At 43.7% G+C, this 18,342-nt stretch overlaps 5 protein-coding genes across 5 annotated transcripts in view; 1 reads left to right on the top strand and 4 right to left on the bottom strand.

The window, feature by feature from the left end:
- Positions 1–388, bottom strand: part of PAAG_06423 (developmental regulator flbA) — a gene marked incomplete at both ends in the record, with an annotated part of 2,410 nt that extends 2,022 nt beyond the window's left edge. Inside the window, one exon of the mRNA XM_015845885.1 lies at positions 16–388. Within this exon, the coding sequence (XP_015700111.1) occupies positions 16–388 (373 nt within the window). The remainder of the gene's footprint in view (positions 1–15) is intronic.
- A 7,408-nt stretch (positions 389–7,796) lies between these two features.
- Positions 7,797–8,180, bottom strand: PAAG_12226 (hypothetical protein; the record flags this gene model as incomplete). The annotated part of the gene is made up of 2 exons (XM_015847741.1): positions 7,797–8,043; positions 8,128–8,180. 2 exons carry the CDS (start codon positions 8,178–8,180, stop codon positions 7,797–7,799), a joined length of 300 nt encoding a protein of 99 aa, XP_015702653.1.
- A 3,037-nt stretch (positions 8,181–11,217) lies between these two features.
- On the bottom strand, positions 11,218–13,590 carry PAAG_06421 (hypothetical protein; the record flags this gene model as incomplete). The annotated part of the gene is made up of 2 exons (XM_002791636.2): positions 11,218–11,856; positions 11,923–13,590. 2 exons carry the CDS (start codon positions 13,588–13,590, stop codon positions 11,218–11,220), a joined length of 2,307 nt encoding a protein of 768 aa, XP_002791682.2.
- A 725-nt stretch (positions 13,591–14,315) lies between these two features.
- On the bottom strand, positions 14,316–16,540 carry PAAG_06420 (hypothetical protein; the record flags this gene model as incomplete). Its single annotated transcript, XM_015845884.1, has 8 exons — positions 14,316–14,604; positions 14,670–14,872; positions 14,938–15,042; positions 15,106–15,239; positions 15,295–15,363; positions 15,422–15,596; positions 15,661–16,417; positions 16,494–16,540. The coding sequence occupies 8 exons, from the start codon at positions 16,538–16,540 to the stop codon at positions 14,316–14,318; spliced, it is 1,779 nt and encodes a 592-aa protein (XP_015700110.1).
- A 923-nt stretch (positions 16,541–17,463) lies between these two features.
- On the top strand, positions 17,464–17,661 carry PAAG_12225 (hypothetical protein; the record flags this gene model as incomplete). Its single annotated transcript, XM_015847740.1, has 1 exon — positions 17,464–17,661. One exon carries the CDS (start codon positions 17,464–17,466, stop codon positions 17,659–17,661), a length of 198 nt encoding a protein of 65 aa, XP_015702652.1.
- Positions 17,662–18,342: the final 681 nt, after the last annotated feature.

Genomic DNA, 18,342 nt, shown 5'->3' with positions numbered 1-18,342 from the left:
TATCGCTGTTGCTACTCCCACAGCCTCTGCTATAAACGTTGGTCTTGTCCCCAAGGTCGTTGTGTTGACTAAAAGAGGCAGAAGTGATATTCTGTGTTTGCGACTGGGGCAAGCTGTTGCTGGAAGGGGAATTACGAAGGTAGGGATTTGGCGAGGTGGTCGTGAGTGAAGAGGCCAATAAATTATTAAAAACGTTGGAAGTCTTTTCCAGAGCAATTGCTGCGAGAGAACGTCGACTGAAGCGAGATGTAGAAATGGTTGTGGAGGAACGACAGTCGGAGGGACGGGAAATGGTATCACCTGAGGTCAAGGGGAGATAGGAGTCGTTTGAGATGATAGCTTTGTTGGATCCTTCGCGGTACCTGTCGAGAGCAGATGGAGTGCTCATTGAAAAAGGAACAGAGATTCAAACAAGCACGGGGAGGAGAGGGGAGAAAGGGGCGAGGATATATCCGTTGTGGTAGTAATAATGAAGGTAATTTGTGCAAACTAAACAAGACCGGAAATAAGGCTGGGAACAGGATGATCCAGGCCCCACAGCAAGTCAGCAGAATCCAAATAATATGGCTGCAGAGATGTTCAGCCTTAAAAAGAAATAAACAAGTGGGAAGCGCTAAGAAACTGGGGATTGAAAAAAGAAAAAATAAAAATAAGAGTAAGACTATAAGATTATGGTGTGCCTGGCTTGGTTGCGCTGGCTGGTTTAGCAGTGGTGGGAGTGGGGTACGAAAGAGAGGAAAACGAAAAGCGACATGTAGAAAACATGGGACAAACATTTGATAAAGGACGACAATGCTAGCAACCTGAAACGCAAAACTCACCTACACTAGCACGGTGGGGTTGTATATGGAAGCTCTAGAGAAGAGCAGGGAGACTGGTGGTGAGACGAAGAGTAGATAGAAGTATGATTGTATTGGGTTTGGGGCTCTGAAGGTATGGAACCAAGGACTGGGACGGGTAAGGGAACCAGTACCAGTAAAGGTGTGACCCATTAAACAATTGTGGGAAGAAGAATGATGATGATGATCAATCGAAAATTGGAGTAAACAAAAATCAATAAAAAGGAATGCAATGACAATATAACAGTGGTGTTGTCAATAGAGTGGAGAACAAACACGAAGATACCCAGCAGTTAAGTTCCTTGGGACAGAGCTTGGTGCCGTTGCGCTTATCATCCCTAGAAACACATGGCGAAGGCGAGATCGAGATGTGAAGTGGAGAAGAGCGGGGGAGAGAGCGAGGATCGGGGGAAAAAGGCGTATTGACAATCAGTGGAAGTAACCCAGGCGGACAGGCTTTGTGTCGGTATGAGGTATTATCTGCCAACGTTTTTGGTGTGGCGGTTCATATCAAGATAATCCCTTCCTTTACTTTCTCTGTAATCTGTGTTTTGCAATAATGTAATCAGAAGTAGCCGGTCTCCGTCGCTGAGAGTCTGGATGTATGGGTTAAACTGGCACCCCGGTAAATCCGTGTATGGATGTCTATGGCTGGATAACTGATCCCGAGATTTAAAAGAATTGATCCTAGGGAGACAGCGGGAGCGGTGGTGTTGGTGGGGAGAAGCACTGATTAACCACCGGCACCAAAAATCAATACAGGCCACTGTTACTTTCTTGGGGTACAGAACTATGCTGGCAAGGGGTGAATAATAATAATCACATCAAGGCCAAAAGAATGAATGGTCCAAATATGAAACAAAGCAGAACAAGAGGGAGTTTTTGGTGTGGGAGATAAAGAGAAAACAGGAGAAGAAAAAGAAAAAGAAGGGGGAGTGGCAGGAAAAAATAGAGATAGAAATGAGCCGTCAAAGCACCAAGACAAAAAGAAAACCAGAAAGATCTCCGACCGCGACTCGGAATCTGACTCAACAACGAGTCTTTTGGCGCACAGAAAAAGCAAGCAAGGCGAGCGTTACAGACTCTCAGAGTCGCAGAGTCGGCTGGGCAGCCGCAGATCCTTCGTGGCTTGTAGCGTGGACATGCCAGGTTGTTGCACGCTACAGGCCACTAGGAACTAGCTGCTGCGCGGGCGGCTGCTAGACTTTATTAGTCTGCTGCAGACTCAAGCATCCTCCGTCTTAGGCTCCATCTGGCGAGGGCCGCTGTATGACTCGTACGAAAACCTCATCGCAAATAAATAAATGAAAAGCGCCCAGCAAATCACTGGCGTTATTTGGTTCTATGATACGAGTTAGCTGTGGATTCTTATTGGCAGACTATTTTAGCAATGATACTATCAAATTTTTGATTTATTAGTTCTTTGAATGATTGTCAAAGTGGCGACGTACAAGACCACGTTTTTCTTTTTCATTTTTCTTTTAGCATCTTCATTATCCTCATTTTTGAAGAATTTTTTGCACGTTGGGTTTGTGTGGGGGGGGGTATTGTGAGGGGATGAGAAGAAATAGAGAGAACTGAGCAATTTGCAAAGAAACTGTCAAACTAAAATAATAACGTGGCAACTCACACTAACTAATGTTCAAGCGCCTCCTCAGTCAAAAATGCTTTCCACTTGCTAGCCTGGGCATTGCTACAGACTTGGAATCGCGAATAATAAACACTCACGAGATCCGGACGGCAGACCCCGCACTCTTCCAAGGACTGTTTTAGTGACCAGGTACGGAGCATAGATGAGCTCTTGAGGACGCAGCATTAGCCATTGAAAAAGGTTAAAAAGTGCTAGATTTAACCACATATGAATTGATAATATAAAGCATACAATATATACGATTTTTATCATCATTGATATTGAATTAGGTACTCACCGTAGAAGCGAGCCTGTCAAACCAGCCGATTCTTCTTCACGATTCGTCTTTGATCCACCCTGAAACACGTGCAGTGATAGTTCCTAGGATGCCAATTTGGTTCCATAAGGGCCAAGGTTGAAGGACGATGTAGTCCGCTGTATGTAGCGTGGACCTCAATTGAGAAGAATTCAACGACGCACCACTCACGAGTCCCTGTCTGCGATGGAATCCTGGTCCTGTCGAATAAAATCAGGGTTATGGCGGATACACGCCAAAATTAGATGGACGGTCTATCGAGAGGTTTCTTAGTGAAAACGTAGTTCCTTCATCAGCGGTTAGCGAGCGCAGACTAGTTCGCTTTCAGTTAATGGTATTGAAATATTCCTCCCTGTCCAGCCTAACTGGGCCAAGTCAAGCGACCAAAGCAGCAATTGAGTTGGGGAGAATTATTGGCCTTCATCTCTCATGGCTGCGAACCTTGGTAAGGTGGGGTGGAAAATCAGGGGGCGCAACCGCTAATCCTTAACCGGAGCTCTTAGCCTAACCTGTGGACTTTTGGAGTCTTTCCTTAACGTTGGGGGGAACAACAAATCCAGTTTAGTATTATTAGCAGCTTTCACTGTTCAGGATTGATATTGGATACAACTTGCACGGAGCATCGTTGCCGCTAATTACACGTGATTTTTATCCTATTTTCAGTTTTCCCTCGCCATGTTAAATAATGTGAAATATTGAGCTCACAGTCACTGAATTCCTCTTCAGAAAGGCGTATATTACACTACTGTTACTAATAAATCTGAAATTCTCTGAACTACTCTTGTCTGATGTATTTTCAGTCAGTTTACGTTCAGAAAGACGGCAGTCTTTTTCCTTTTGATAAAAAGAGGCTTTGATTCTCAAGATGAAGAGCTTTGTATGTATATACATCAGTTTTCAGACAGAATTTTCTTCCATATATAAATTTTTGAATGTTATTAAGAAAGCTATTAAAAAGCTTTTATTTAAATTTTATTAATCGACCATATAAACAAGTTAATAATTGAATATATTTTATGTACTTTTACAAGTTTATGTTTAATTACTTTTTACTGATTTTAATAGTTAATAATTTAAATAGTAGTTGAAACTTTGAAATCTTAATTCAATAAATAAATTAAAAAATAATGCTATATTTTTAATATATAATTTTAATAAAACCTTTTATTGGTTTTAATTTAAATTATATATTTTATTAATTATATAAATTAATAATGGTATTATAAATCTTTAATTTAGTAATAAATTAAATTATAACTAGTTAATTAGTTATATTTATTAGAAATTTCTTTAAATTTTAATTTCTTTAATAATCTACTTTATCTAATAGATATATATTCGTAATTATATTCAAATATAATAATATGTTGTTGAGTAACCAGGGACATAAAAATATAGTTATGAGTCTTGAAGCAAATTTATCAACCAATTTTCATGAACAAATAGCTATAAAAATAAATACTTGCGACACATTCCATCCGGCCCATCAGTTATACATAGCACCCCCCTCTCCGCAACGACTGGCGTTGTTTTCCCTACGGCGCCAACCACGTTTATATCAAGGTAACGCCTTGCACACAGCAAGGTAACTGATATGCGTATCTTCTCGACGGAACCAAGAGTTTCTCCTCAAGGTTGAACCAGCCAACTAGCCTGAATCATGCCCAGCTTGGTTCTTTTCATCCGACATCAAATTGATTACCCTGCATTATTAGCTGCTTTAGGCTCAATTTATTACTAGTTGGTGATGGCCAACATCAATCACTTCTGAAACTGCTGCTTTTTGTCGAAATGTCAATTCTTTTTATCCCAGGGCAACCGTAAAATAAGGCAGGATCTGGATATCTCAAAATCAATCTGCATTGTATGGGTTACACTGCAACTATTATTGTGTGAGAGGCATGAACGAATCCTGATCCTGCAGGGGGATCTCTAGTCTGAGAACCATCATTTCTAACAGACTTTCTTCATGTAGAGTAAAGACCTGACTCATTCTGCTCTTTCTCTTCAGACTTCAACAATTACATTTCCCAATTAATTGTTCCTAAGAACAAAGAAGGAGATACTCCAAGAACCAAGGCTCGAATCTCTGAACAGAAGTGTCATTTCTTTCACCAATGAGCCTGCACACTAAATGGCTCATGTTCATGTCCCTGAACATTAATTGGTGTGGATATGCATGATATAAGTGCATATTATTCAACCTAGTATCAATATACGCTCACCTCCCTGTCAACCATGGTTGCCGCCTGAGGAGAGGCGATTAGGCGGTGTGGCTGCTGGCGAAGTCAACAAACGACATTAAGGTTTCGATGACAGTGAACCTTCCCGAGGCTAAATGAGCAGTGATGGCCAATCTGATTGATAGACGAGCTCGATATGATATTTTTGGTCAACTTGTAAGGCTGTCATGTTCTGCATCTGGATGATTATTAGCGTCGGTGGTGGCTGGGTTCGTGTTTCGGCGTCTTTTTACAAGCCGTTATACTTCGGAATTTTTTGAGTTTGGTGTAATGTTATGAAATCCGCTTTGAACTTTGCCGATGCATGGGAACCGTCGGGGAGGGAAAATGTGGGAATTAAGCTTATCGGGGAGGAAAAGCGGGGAGGGGACCGGAGTACCATGGCGGGTTTTCTGATGTGTTGTGTGTGGATGTTGTGGAGTGGGAGATCAGAATCAAACTACGTCCATAAAGCAAATTAAAAATTAAAAAAAAAAAAAAAAATTTAAAAAATTAAAAACTGAAAAACTGAGAAATATTGAAATGTACACGTGCCTGGGTTTAGAGAAAATAATAGGTAATGAGCAACGACTGGAGAAATATTAGGCTGGAACTCATCACTCGAATAATCTCGTCTTGTCAAATACCATTTGGCGTGGCAGAAATGTCTCCTCCCGTCTGACATGATGACATCTTTTCAACACCATGCTCCAACGCTTCACTCAATAATGATGTACGATCAACAATTCCTTGGAAGGTTTCCCACTCACTAAGCGTGATATACCGATAGATATGTTCCGTTTCTGCATACCATACTCTGGAGCTATATGCATATTTACTGGAAGGCAAGTGACTTGATGATAATCCATCTCCGTTTTTCTAACTCTGTTTGCAGGAAAACGGTGCTGGTCAACTTTCATAATGTTGGTAATCGATCTCCGTTGAGTGGATAGTTGCGGCTGATATGCATACGCCATGCGATGCTATTGAAATGCATCCCGAACCACGATGATATGAGAGAGAGCGTAGAACCAATCACCCTGGCAAAAGGAGCAGGAGTTCTTAGTTGAAGCATGGCATTCTTCAGCAACATGCAAGGTTTAAGAGGATATTTGCGGACCGGATGAAGTTTGAAGAGTCCACACAACAGCTTTTAATCTCCGTTCATTCCTTCAGGTTTCTGATATCCAATCACATCGTGCTGATTCTCAGCCAGTCAGCTAGCTAACGACATAGTTGGCTAGATGACAGTTGTTTGATATCCAGAGGCTTAGACCCCGTGGTTTCTATAAGTCGAATGCGCGGTAGCTTGTAAGGCAGGTTTCAGATCATTCCAGTGTTAAAAAACTGGATTACTTTTTGGATTTCTCCCTTGTGCTCATTGTCAACCTCAGCTCCGAAGTTGTGAGGTAGGGTGTTGTCCACAAGGGTTGGATCTTATACAAGCAGGCATCAAGATGTGGTTGAGATGAACATGGGGATATATATAACCCGAAATAATAAACTAGGTTTGAGGGGAGTGATGCATTGCCATATCTATTTTCTCATCAATTTTTACCTTCGACTGATCCCATCAAATTTTGAATTCCATTCCACCTGGCCCTAAAGCTTCAATTTTAAGCTTCAATGGCTGAACTACACGTGGAAAGAGTGGAGCTTTAGAAAATGAAAAGAACTCTTTGGAAGAATATGATTGTCACCTGAGAGAGAGCCAGCTGGAGAAGCAATCCACCTGTTGGGCCAAGTGGATATTAACGTCATACCTGGCAAATCATTTGCCCTCAAAGCTTTCGCGGAAGAATTTTGTTATGGAAGTTCTGTTTTCCATCAGCGAGTCTGACACCAATGTTACATACTTTTACCTAACGCCATGCAAAGGTTAACTAACTATATTTTTAAACCTTTTTTTTATAAAAGAAGGAAAAAATCTCTAACAGAAGGCGTTTGACGTGGAACCTTCCAACGTAGAGTTTATTCCTCGTGTGATTCTTTTTTATTTTAGCTTGTCAACTCTGTATGGTTCTTGTGGGGGTCTTTTGAGAGAGTTAGACGAACACGAGGAAGACCCTTGATCCGACAGATTTGTTAGCTACATAGTGTTTGAGAAAGACCTGACATGGATTGAGTAGGGCATCTGGCATGCCTCAACTGTTATTGCCTGATCTTAAATAAATATATTGACCGTCGTTACGTATCGGAGAAAGTTCGGTGAAATGAATATTTCGCCGGCCGATGTCACATCGAGAACTTTTCTTTTTCATGGATCTTTACCCTCTGCTGAGTCTGCTCTCGTTCTTATCCAGCCCTCAATTGGTCTGAGAATTTCAAACCCCACTTAAGCCTTTGAGCCAACCTCTGGCCACGTGGGAAATCACAGCGCCACGTCAAAAGGGGCCTGTATGAACATCCCTGTATTCGGTTGAGAGCATGCCCGGAGACAATGTTGTGCAGAGCTAAACAGGTCATTCCCCTTGTTTCGTGCATGAGTCATGATATCATTTTCTGAAAGGGAAAAAAAAAAAAAAAAAAAAAAAAAACTCTTCGTCCTGTGATAATCTGACAGCCATTTCGCTTTTTATCGTTTGCTCCACTGCCGTCTGCCATTGATTTTGGGCTACTACCAACAGAATCAAAACCCTACAGGAGCACCAGAAAACAAACTGAAAACATGACCTGGAGTTCACTCTTTATACATCCAATTGAGTGGGAAACCCAACCCACCTAGCAAGAATATCAAAGCGATAAGCTCCAAAACATGCCAATTAAACCATCTAGAAGAATGAACCCTTTCATTTGGCTGGTTCCTTGCCGTTGTCAGCACTTCCTGCCTCGTTTTCTGCTGCAGTTTTTGCCGTTTCTTCTCCAATATATTCTTGATCCCAGCCTTTCGAATGATATCCGCGTAGCCACCTTGCCTCCCTAAACGGGAGGGGAATTATTTCTGTGCCCTGTCCAAATGGATAAGGAGGGACCCAATCGACGATCCCTTGCTTGCAACGAGACGCACGATGGCCACCTCCGCCATGTCTGATGGATCTTTGTGGGAAAGGAGCGCCCTGTTTCTCCTGAAGATGTTCTGATAGCAGCATGTGATGGAAAGCAGATCAAGGGTGTAAATACTGAATGTTGTAGTCGACAACACCAGGATCCCGAGGATTGTATTTGTTAGCCATAGTCCAGATATGTTCAAGTGAGATAGTCTTATGAATACTAACAACTACCTCTATGCTCTCAATAATGCATTACACGTTATTAACCCAACCTCTCCGTCTCGCCCGTCGTGTATCTTCACGGATCCGAGGCCTACGCCACTCCATCTCATCAAGGAGGAGGTGGCACCGAAAGTTCTTGCAGTAGCACGTTGCATTTTGGCCAATGGGCTGGTGGCTCTGTTTTTTTGAAGATCGCAAGGGAATTATGGAAATAGTTTGCAAGAAGGATTGATTCAACTAAGTATCCCCGGAGCAATGGAATGTGCTCTAGTAATGTGAAACGGTTTCCAGGAAAAGAGTTGAGAATTCCCATGGCAACCTACGCGTTTTAAGTCGAAAGGAAGCCATTGTTACGCGGTGTTCCTACTCAGCCCTGTCTTCTGTTTGTTGCTTACTGGTAGATGGTTGCGGTCTTTGAATAGGGACAGAAGTTTATTAAGTCGCGCAATGGAAGTACCACGACATCCGGTCTAACACCAATTCTGGTGGGCTAGTTTTTCAATGCTTGCACTCTTTCATCAAAATTCCGTTCATTTCTGTCAATATATTATTCTAGAAAGTCATAGTTAATACCAATTATCCTCCAGAGTAGCTGTTAGTTTCGGGATCTGAACAGAAGGCGAAATGGGAAGTGTTTTAGGACTTGTGACCAGGATAAGGGTGCGATACTTACAAAATCGTGGAAGCCTTTAGTTCGAACCCTTTAACTGTTGTTCAAAGGACAACCTCACCTAAATGACCACCTTCGGCCCTTCCTCTCCGTTCCCCTTAACTAAGAGTAAGTGGAGTGGGTTTCAAGACAACAACTCCTAATTCTAGTCAAGTTTTGCTCACTCGGCCATCCCTCAGGTAGCCAACAAAGGATCTTAGAAAGGAAGCGCAGGAAGCCCTCTTTATCTTTGTCTTTTGCGTCTTTAATATTCTCGGCGGCGTGATTGGGCCACTCTTTCTTGTCTCGAGCCATAAATGGTCCGGTGCCTGTAGATTTTCTGGTCTAATAGACCGTCGCATTCACCATCCTCGAATTCCTTGAAAAAGGGTAGAGTGCTCACGGAAGGAGAAGATTTTTTTGGTTGGAGGTCTTAAAACCACGTGTTACAACAGTGCAATTTTGTATTAAAAAAAAGACCATGACCTTGTATGGAAAGTCCAAAAGCAAAAAATATCTGCCGAAGAAATGACTTCACGCTGTCAAGGGCCAGGAAATGATTTTTTAAATACTGAAAGGGGTGGTCCATGGTAATTCCCAGTGCCTGTTGCACAATGCACGTGTGTTTTCCATGAAATCATTACACCCTTAAAAGATAGAATGAAATTTTTGCGAAGAAGCTCTTGTCCGGAGTGTTTTGTCTTTCCAGTGACAGTGTTTATGCGTAGGTACATGGCGACCTCGTTGCCTCGCGTGTATCCCCTAGCACAGATCTTTAGCGCAACGTAACCAGGATTATAGGGTTCCCTGAAGACATTGTTGATACGGAATAGAGTAGTCGCCCGACAAAATTAGTTAATTCGATATAAGATGTCCTCACACTAAGTCACAAGCAAGTCATGCTTTAGAAGTAACTCCGTACCCCAACTTGCCGACGGTTTGGTACCTGTTGTTGAAAACCTGCCCAATGTGTTGCTGGGTAGTATATCTCTGCTTGGGAGTCCAGTAGTTTCTACGCCTCAACGGGGTGTGAATGATCAATCACTTCGAAACCAGCTTTTGGAAACGAGCGGGGCGCTAGCGGTGTCATGGAAGATGACAGAGCCCTGGCAATGGTATTTCGCGGCTGGGAAATTGCGGCACGCTTGGGAATTCGTGATGGTGTGAAGACTAAAGTTAATCGTGGGCAGTGAGAACTTTTGACGGTGCCGCGTCGCATGCACTGACTCAGAGAGTTCATTATTTCAGACAGAGAAATGTTTCTTGGTTTGCGCTGTTGTTTGGAGGAAATACACTGTCGCTAGCCGTGTGAGTGCACGGAGTGCATACAGCAGTTATTTCGATTTAGGCTAAACCTTGTCAATCATCCGCCTCACTGTGAGGCGAGGATGCACATTCTCTGGTTCGAATCCGAAAATGAGATATTCCGTCAGCATACAAAGAAAGCCATGACGCTACCCTCCAAACCATTTCCTCCTTTCTTATGCAGCAGATCGATACGGATTAGTTTGCTGATGATCTCGCTGAGGCCCAAAATTCTCCAACCCCTTTTTGACTTCAGAGGCGCTGGAGATCTTCACCGAGCCAATTATATAACCTTCCTGCATCGGTCTTCGTATGGCCTTTAGCAGCCAGAACAATGCAGAATGTAAGGTTGGATGGGACTAATATAATGAATCGCTATTTGCATTCCGTAACGTCGTGTCCATGGACAGACACTATATCAGTTGATCTCCATGATTGATATCTAGCACCGTGTGCTTACTCAACAAGGAACGGCTACTGTCCCATAATTGTGAGCTGGACCTCATTTAGCTTCTTCACAGTCATGTCACATCTTTCTTCTTGGGTTTTTGGGAGATTCGGCTTCCGTAGGAGATTTTCCTGGTGAGGAGTTCATTCAAGTACTGCCCAATTGGCCTTGCAGCCAAATGTGCGGAAGTAGTAGCAGCGGATAAAGGGACCTCGTCATATCTAAGAGGATGTACACTCCATGTATCTGCTATAAGGCGTCGGGTGTCGGTTGTTACCATTTACATTTACCTGCAACCATTCACTATGTTGGGTGTCGGTATTGAGACTTCTAATTCTGTCGAATATGAAAGGAGTTTTCAAATATTCCGGACACAGAACGAGGATAAAACGGTAGTGACATCACATGATGTTAAATAAAAAGAACCTTCTGCTCCAACATGGTCAAATAATGGCGGGTGTGCAGATCCGTCTATATTCTATATGCATATCATATTCATTGTCCATCCATGCATGCCATCGAACAAAACGAAAGAAAAAACATAACAAAAGTAGAAATAGAGACAGGTCCACATATCAACATAGCAATCGCAAATACTATGTTTCTCTCCACCATCTGCCCAAAGCACCCACTCCACTATCCCCAACTCCATCCAGGACCTCCTCAAAGCTAATCTCAATCCTGAACATTCTGCCATCTCCCATCACTGTTCCTCCACCGCCGACGGGAACCACTAGGCCCCAACCCACCAACCGCTCCCACGCCTCCCTGGCCACGTCCTTACCCCATACGCGCCCTGGAGTTGCTGCAGCACCAGAAGAAGAGGCAGATACCTTCGCAGAAGTTAATAGGCGGACATATTCTGCGTATACCGCTGGGAAAGAGAGGGTGAGCGGAGCTGGGGTTTGGCGTTGGGCAACGTTGAGCCCAGGTTCGTGCAGTGCAGTTAGACGGGTGGCGGCGAGAAGGAGAGAGAGGGGAAGGGAAGTATTGCTTGTGGAGGAAGTAGATGGGGGAAACGGGAGGGAAGCTGGATCTGGACAGGAGAGAGGTTGAGAAAGGAATGATTTTGGTGTTGGGGGCTGGAGGCTGGACGGATAGTTGGGCGTTTTCTGTAAACTGTGGTAGAGTGTGGATATTGGAAGGAGTGCACTAGCGAAGAAATCCTTGGGAGACTTGGTTTGGTGGTAGATTTGCTGGAGGTGCATTTGGAACGCGGGGTCAGCCCAGAGACCCTGTTTAAGGAGTTAGTTATTTTGGAAAATGTATTGGGAAGCCGGTAGGAGGTAAAACAAACGCACTTGAAGATATTCATTCCAATTTTGGAGTAACAGTTTCCCTTCACCGGACTTCAAATTATCCAGACCATCATCAGGTAATTCCCCTTCTTCCAAGATCATCCCCGCTTTGCATATATCTGAGAATTCATCAAATGTCCGCGGTCGGGGTAGAAACACGTATCGATGACTAAATCTGCTCTTCACCCTCTTCTCCAAGTTTTCAGTGACATCAACTTTTGTCGTCAACCCCAAAACAGCCACCGGAGCCTTTCTCGCCTGAGCGATATCAAAAAGATTGTATAGTAGAGTCTGGCGTGGGTGGCAGGCGAATAGGTCAAACTCATCCAAAACAATGATAACCGACTTCGCTGTAGCGATGGTATTAGGGTCTTCGGAGACTCCGAAAAGCTCCTCAGGATGCGAGAGAAGGGCAAGCAGCGAAGCCATAGTATCAGCGTAGCTGATTGTTTTACTAGTCTCTTCTTCTGTATTCATTTCACGCCCCAGCTGGCGCCAGATCTCCCTCAGAGCAACTCGGTCATCGGTGTGAATGAACCCGTTTAAACGCACGACGTGGAAGTCGTCTTCGTGATCCTTTTCTACAGATGAAATAACGCTTTCCACAACTGCAGTTTTCCCACAGCCTCTTGATCCAAGGAGAAGTAATGAATTCCCTTCTCCGGCGACCACAGTCTGCTCAACAAGTTGATGAACAGTTTGGTATTGGGGGTCTAAGCACCGCAGTGGTATGGGGTGCTTGCCTGTAAGTTTCTTGAGAATACACTGGGCGAGCGATTCGACATGGCTCCCCAGCTTGTTTTCTTCGCATAACATCTTGAACTCGCTAGCGTAGTGAGGCAATTCATCAGCCTCGACCATGTGCGTGTCGTTATCCACCAGCTCTTGCTGCAGTTGTAGAGCGGAAAGATCGTTTTGGCTCTCATCATCATACTCTTCCACATCTGCTTGTGCAGACAGATATTCACCTAGCTCATTTGTAGCAACGTCAAGTAATTCCTCTTCCATCATCTCATCATCAGTGGGCACTTCCCAAACTTTGGCCGCTTTCGGTGTCCGATTACTGGCCGCGGTCCGCTTGTTCCTTGTCCTCAATTTTGATCTACGCACATCAATATCACCATCTCCCTTAGCAGCTGTCCCCACTTTTGTCCCATCGACTCCATTGACAGACCTAGCCTGTCGCATTCGTTTCGTAAGATGTGAGACATTCTCCTCATCCCCTCGTCTCCCAGTCTTCCCCTCCTTCCTCCTCGTTCGCTGAAACATCTTCGGCCCCTCAATAGGCGAGGCCCCAATATGTCTCTTGGGCAAACTACTCTGCCGCACCCTAGACCTCATTGTTCGTCCAGTCGACGGCGAAGGAGAAGGCTCTGGCTGAGGACCAGTAGTATCATTTCCTCCTTCTCTTTCTTCCCCTCGTTCATCCTCCGGACCACTATCTCTATTCCCATCCACATCCCCATTAGACATTCCATTTGATAGGTCATTGAGATTCCAACTCTCGCCTTCACTATCACTCTCAACCTGAAATCTCACACTCTTCTTATCCTTCATACCCGTCATCATACCATTCATATCATATCCGTTCGTCGAAATCTCCTTCTCCTTCCATCCTTCAGCAACTTTTCTCCGTTTCAACGGGCGCGATGGCTTCCCGAAATCGCCCATTTTTATTCTTTCAATGCAGTTCAGTTCAATATAAAAGCTAACCAACCCCTATCTCTAGCAATGGATATGACATGTATTAGCGGGAACGAGAAACACGCCACATCACAATGGTAATCGCAATTTCTTTCCCGAAGGTTCTCAAGTCCGTACTGGTGGTATTTCTTTTGTTTGGGGGGATAAAGACTAAATCGAAATAACGAGTGGATAGATGGTCGAGGGAATATGAGGCGATGGGTTTTGAAAAGAATTACCTCGTCGCCACCTATTCAGAATCTTTCAAAAGGATTGTTGAATTCCTGGTTCGTGGGGAGAGTGGTCAAGTTTAACATCGCACAGGGCGTTTGTCGGGTTGAAGAAGCTCAACTTTTTGACGCCAAAGGAAGGTTTGAAACCGCGTGGCTGGAACGCGGAAACATGTGACCCCCGAAACCCTTGGAACCATAAGCAAGGGGTCGTAGAAGTTTATTCAACTCTCTTTACAAAGGTTTGTTGTATATTAGAGACGAATTGTTATTAAAATATTTTTATCATTTTAAATCTATCTTGATATATATACCTATATTTAATATATTACACAGTTTGTGCCTATTAAAAATTAGTAGAACACTTTGATCTTCCCCTGAACTGCATTCCTAACTTCCCTAATTGATTGTATGGGTTACCTATAACGAGGCAACCTGTCGCTTTCGGTTCTCCATTCACATTGGAAAGAAACTGTGAATCTATCAAGATTCAGGTGCGGTAACCGCCCCAGCCATAACTGCCACTTGCTGTTCTCGAAAGGGCTGCTCTTGATTTGAGCTTCCCCTGGGAGTCTTGAATTGCACGTGCTTGGGCTTCGGGAAAAAGCATCGCAGTAAGATAACGCGATAGACTAGGCCAATGCAGTTCAGGCTTGCAGTAGCAATGAAGCTAGGTGCGAGGAAGCAAGATCGACTAGCCTTCGTGCGTCCCCAATTCCCATCCATGTCTTCACGACCGTTCGCGTTGTCTATGGAGCGGATAGGATTGTTGCTGCAGATATTTAGTGATGATTACTTTCTGAGGCACAGGGTTGGGGGTAAAGGGGGAGGTTTTACTTGGAATATTCTTGTCCATCGGGGGAAGTGGCTGAGTAGAAGGTGTCGTTAACGCTGGGAAGCTTCCCCCTTTGATTGTCCCCTAGCTGTGGGAGGATCGAAGGACCTGAAACGTATTTATTGACAACATTAATTTCCTCAGGTATCGAAGAAACACGGCTGAGGCCCTGGTGGTCCCCATTTCCAGGAGATCCAATGTACACCTGTTCAGAGTGAGAATTCAGTAACTTCGCACACTCGAAGACACATGGCATATCGAAACACCTACAGGAAGTCTCGCAGCGATTTCTGATGCATAAGGGCGAGGAAGCTGTTTTACAGTACCCTGTTCGTTAATCATACCAAGATGTGGTTTCCGTGCGAGCATTTTTGTCTATGATATTAGCTTTGGATGTACTAATCCCCAGGTCAGGAAGCTGTCAGAAAATATCCTTACTTCCTCAAGGATCATGGTCATCCCCTTTCTGCATTCAATTTTGGCTTGGTTAAGGGAGATTGAGTCAGGTTGAATAGGGTCGGGAACCTTGTCGGTTGCATCTTTCGCCTGATAAAGCTCAGGGTTTCTAATAACTAGTAAAACAAGTCAGAATCACTTGCACCTTGGTGTGTTGAATTAACAGCTTACTTTTCGAGATTAGCTTCCATAAAGTTTTATAGGCGATGAATGCACTGAGCAACTCGGCAGTATATATCTCTGCGAATCTGTGAGTTTAAGTGTTTTGGTAGATGCAGAAATCTACGGCAATAGTTACCACACAAGCGATAGTCAAGAACGACAAATGGTCGTGCAGATTTTGCATTGAACTCGTGGAAGGATCGAACAGAGTTGTAGCTCATCAGAATCGCCTGAGTTTTCTGTGAATACTTCGAAACTTGGGCGGGAAAGTCATTGGCAGCTTGGATTATAGTTTGCAGGTCCCAACTCGCCTATAGAATCTTGTTAGACTTGGACATGCCAGAAATCAAAGGAGGTGGTGTAGTTATGCGGTACTTTGGGTTTTTTGATGCTGCCACCCCCCGACCATGTCACCGAAATGCTAAGCTCAGTATCTGTCCAGATATCTTCTTTTTCCCTCTCGGCTAAGGCACCACTTAAAGGTTGGAAGTAATTCGTAGCAGACAGCTGCATTTCCGCCGCCAATTTCACCCTAGAGATTTTGTTCTTGTCGTGGACTTTGATACTAACAATGGCTGAAAATTCACCGCCTTCAAGGAAGCCCGCGATAAAGCAATCGCCATACACCTCCGAGAACCGATCAGGATCTAAGCCTTCCATGGCCCGAAACTCCAACTGAGTTGGCTGTATGGGAAGTTCATTAGTCACTTTAACGGAGACGATGAAATTGATATCGCTCTCGCTGATATTGTTTTCCTTGACAAAATTAGTGGAGCCATTGGCCTGGCTACTCGCATAACTGATAGTAGCGCTGGAGGAGATATTAAGGGTGTCAACGACGTCCGCGAGATTGTCAATTGCGTGGGCAGTATATGTAACTGTCTGATTAACATTTGTAGCTTTAACTTTTTCGGGTTTCGTAGGGGAAGGCTGCAGCTGTAGACAATCGTCCGTAGCTTGAATAGTCGTCTCTACCGGGGCAACTTCACAGTTATCCCTCTCAGGTGAATCTGCGTTACCAAATGGGTACTGGCCCGGTAAAAGATCACAGTGATTCAAAGAGGCATCAGAGGGATGACTATGGATTATTATGGCGTCATCAATGCAGATTTGTTGGGTGTAGGAATTGAACCTGACAATAACAACAACTCAAAATCAGCGTCTGTAAACAGACATCTGACATAACATAAAATGGGAGGTTATCTAACCCTTGGCCAAGCCGCATCAAAGACGTGTAGGGGGCCAGAAACGTCATTCTTAACAGGCTGCAGAGAGTGTATGGGAAGATAAGAAACGGAGCAAACGATTTCTATATGCCTATTGAACGATTGGTGCATACAACTGTAAATAAACGAGTAAGGGAATTCCACTAATGACACAAGGAGACCGCTGGTTTCGTTTGACTGAAACAGGGCAACAGAGAACAACAATGAAATATCAAGTCACGGGGGAATATCACATCGCCATTTGTACTTCATATATGTATGGATGCAATATAGGAAGAAGAATGGGTACGAAAGCTTGAAGAGAGATGAGTCAGAGTTTGCTCAGGTGCTTTTTTTAACACAGGAGCCTCTTTTCACTGGTTTTACCTGCAGTACAAACACTTGTGAAGCAGCAGCAGCTCAACTCCTGATGTTGAAACTGGTTTTCAGCCAATAAGGACAGATGCAATGTTAAATCCCTCAATGATTCATCATTCAGAGCCTCAGCAGGAAATAGCAACTATACCTAAGGTATTAAACTTATCACAGGAGGAGGGCAGCTTGTTGAATAGAGAAGAATTCATGATTTTTTATTGGTTCTTTGTGTTTAATGTTGGAACGATTCAAGTATGCTCCTGTGACTAATTTTAGGTTTTTGAGTGATCATCCAGGCCTTCGGGGTGGCTCCCCTTAAGGCTGATGAATATAATAACAAGCTTTTCTCCAGGTTCCTTGGGTTGCAACCAGTGATTATCTGGATCCAAAGAACTTTAATTACCTCATCGCATACACCGTCATTGCCCAATATTGAATCTATACACCAGCCAATTCTTTTCCAGTTTCCAACCTTCAAGCAACCAATTTTATCCAGGCGAATAGAGCTCCTGAAAGCAACAGAAGTACCCAATGGCTATTCCACCTCTTCTCGTGCTGCTATGCTTCTAAGCAAGGGACGCATCATGTGGCAAACAACATGCCCTACACTGTTGCGAGAAAGCAAAGGAGTAAAATGACACTTCAGGCCCAAGATGATCAAGCCGAAAGTGGATCTATAGAAAGCAAGAAGTGCATCCACTGTGACAGGTTTTTAGGAAGCCGTCCTTCTGGCAATTGTAATTGCGAACGTGCCGAGTCTGAAAATCAGCCACATTTGACAGAGATCAAAAACTAGTCCATGTGGTAAAAGAGCGGCCGGTACGAATTTTTTCCCTTTCTTTCATCCTTTGCGATACCATTTTCCCAGCTTGTTCCTTCGCCGAGATTTTCACTAAGCTCGCAAAGTATGCTTTGGGATTCCTTTGGGAAACAAGTCCCAAGTCCAAGGGCTTTGCTGTTTTCTGGGTTAGTTTTTATTTATTTTTTTTTCTATTTTTTTTAAATTTTTTTCCTGGAGTCGTTGAAAAGCCCACATGCTATCCAACATAGCGGCCTGTCGCATCGCGTGTGTGGATTAGACTGTTGCATTTGCACAAAAGCGATTGACGCAAGGGAACTTCCCTGCAGAGACAGACTTTACCACCTAAGGCATATGGGTGCATGAATCCCTGATTAGCAGAAACGGGTAATCTCAGCAATAACGAATTCGCCGGGAATCAGTCAGTTGTAAGGCTACTGGGATGATTTGGAGCCTTGGATGAACAGTGTTAATTTTCTTGTATTTATGATGGTTTGACATTAGGCGTTTTTTGTCCTTGGGACTTTCATATATTCATCTTCCCGTTGCTCCAATAGGTCATGAGCTATCCTTTTTGGGTTGTTTTCTAATCGAAAAAAGAAAACAAATTAATGATTTCTGATACCAATGAATCGTTGAAGTGTCGGAATTCAGGTCCACCTGAAAAGCAAGCTTCGA

This window comes from Paracoccidioides lutzii (assembly GCF_000150705.2).
Source record: "Paracoccidioides lutzii Pb01 unplaced genomic scaffold supercont2.18, whole genome shotgun sequence".
Classification (NCBI taxonomy): domain Eukaryota; kingdom Fungi; phylum Ascomycota; class Eurotiomycetes; order Onygenales; family Ajellomycetaceae; genus Paracoccidioides; species Paracoccidioides lutzii.
This window is presented reverse-complemented; position numbering and strand designations above follow the sequence as displayed.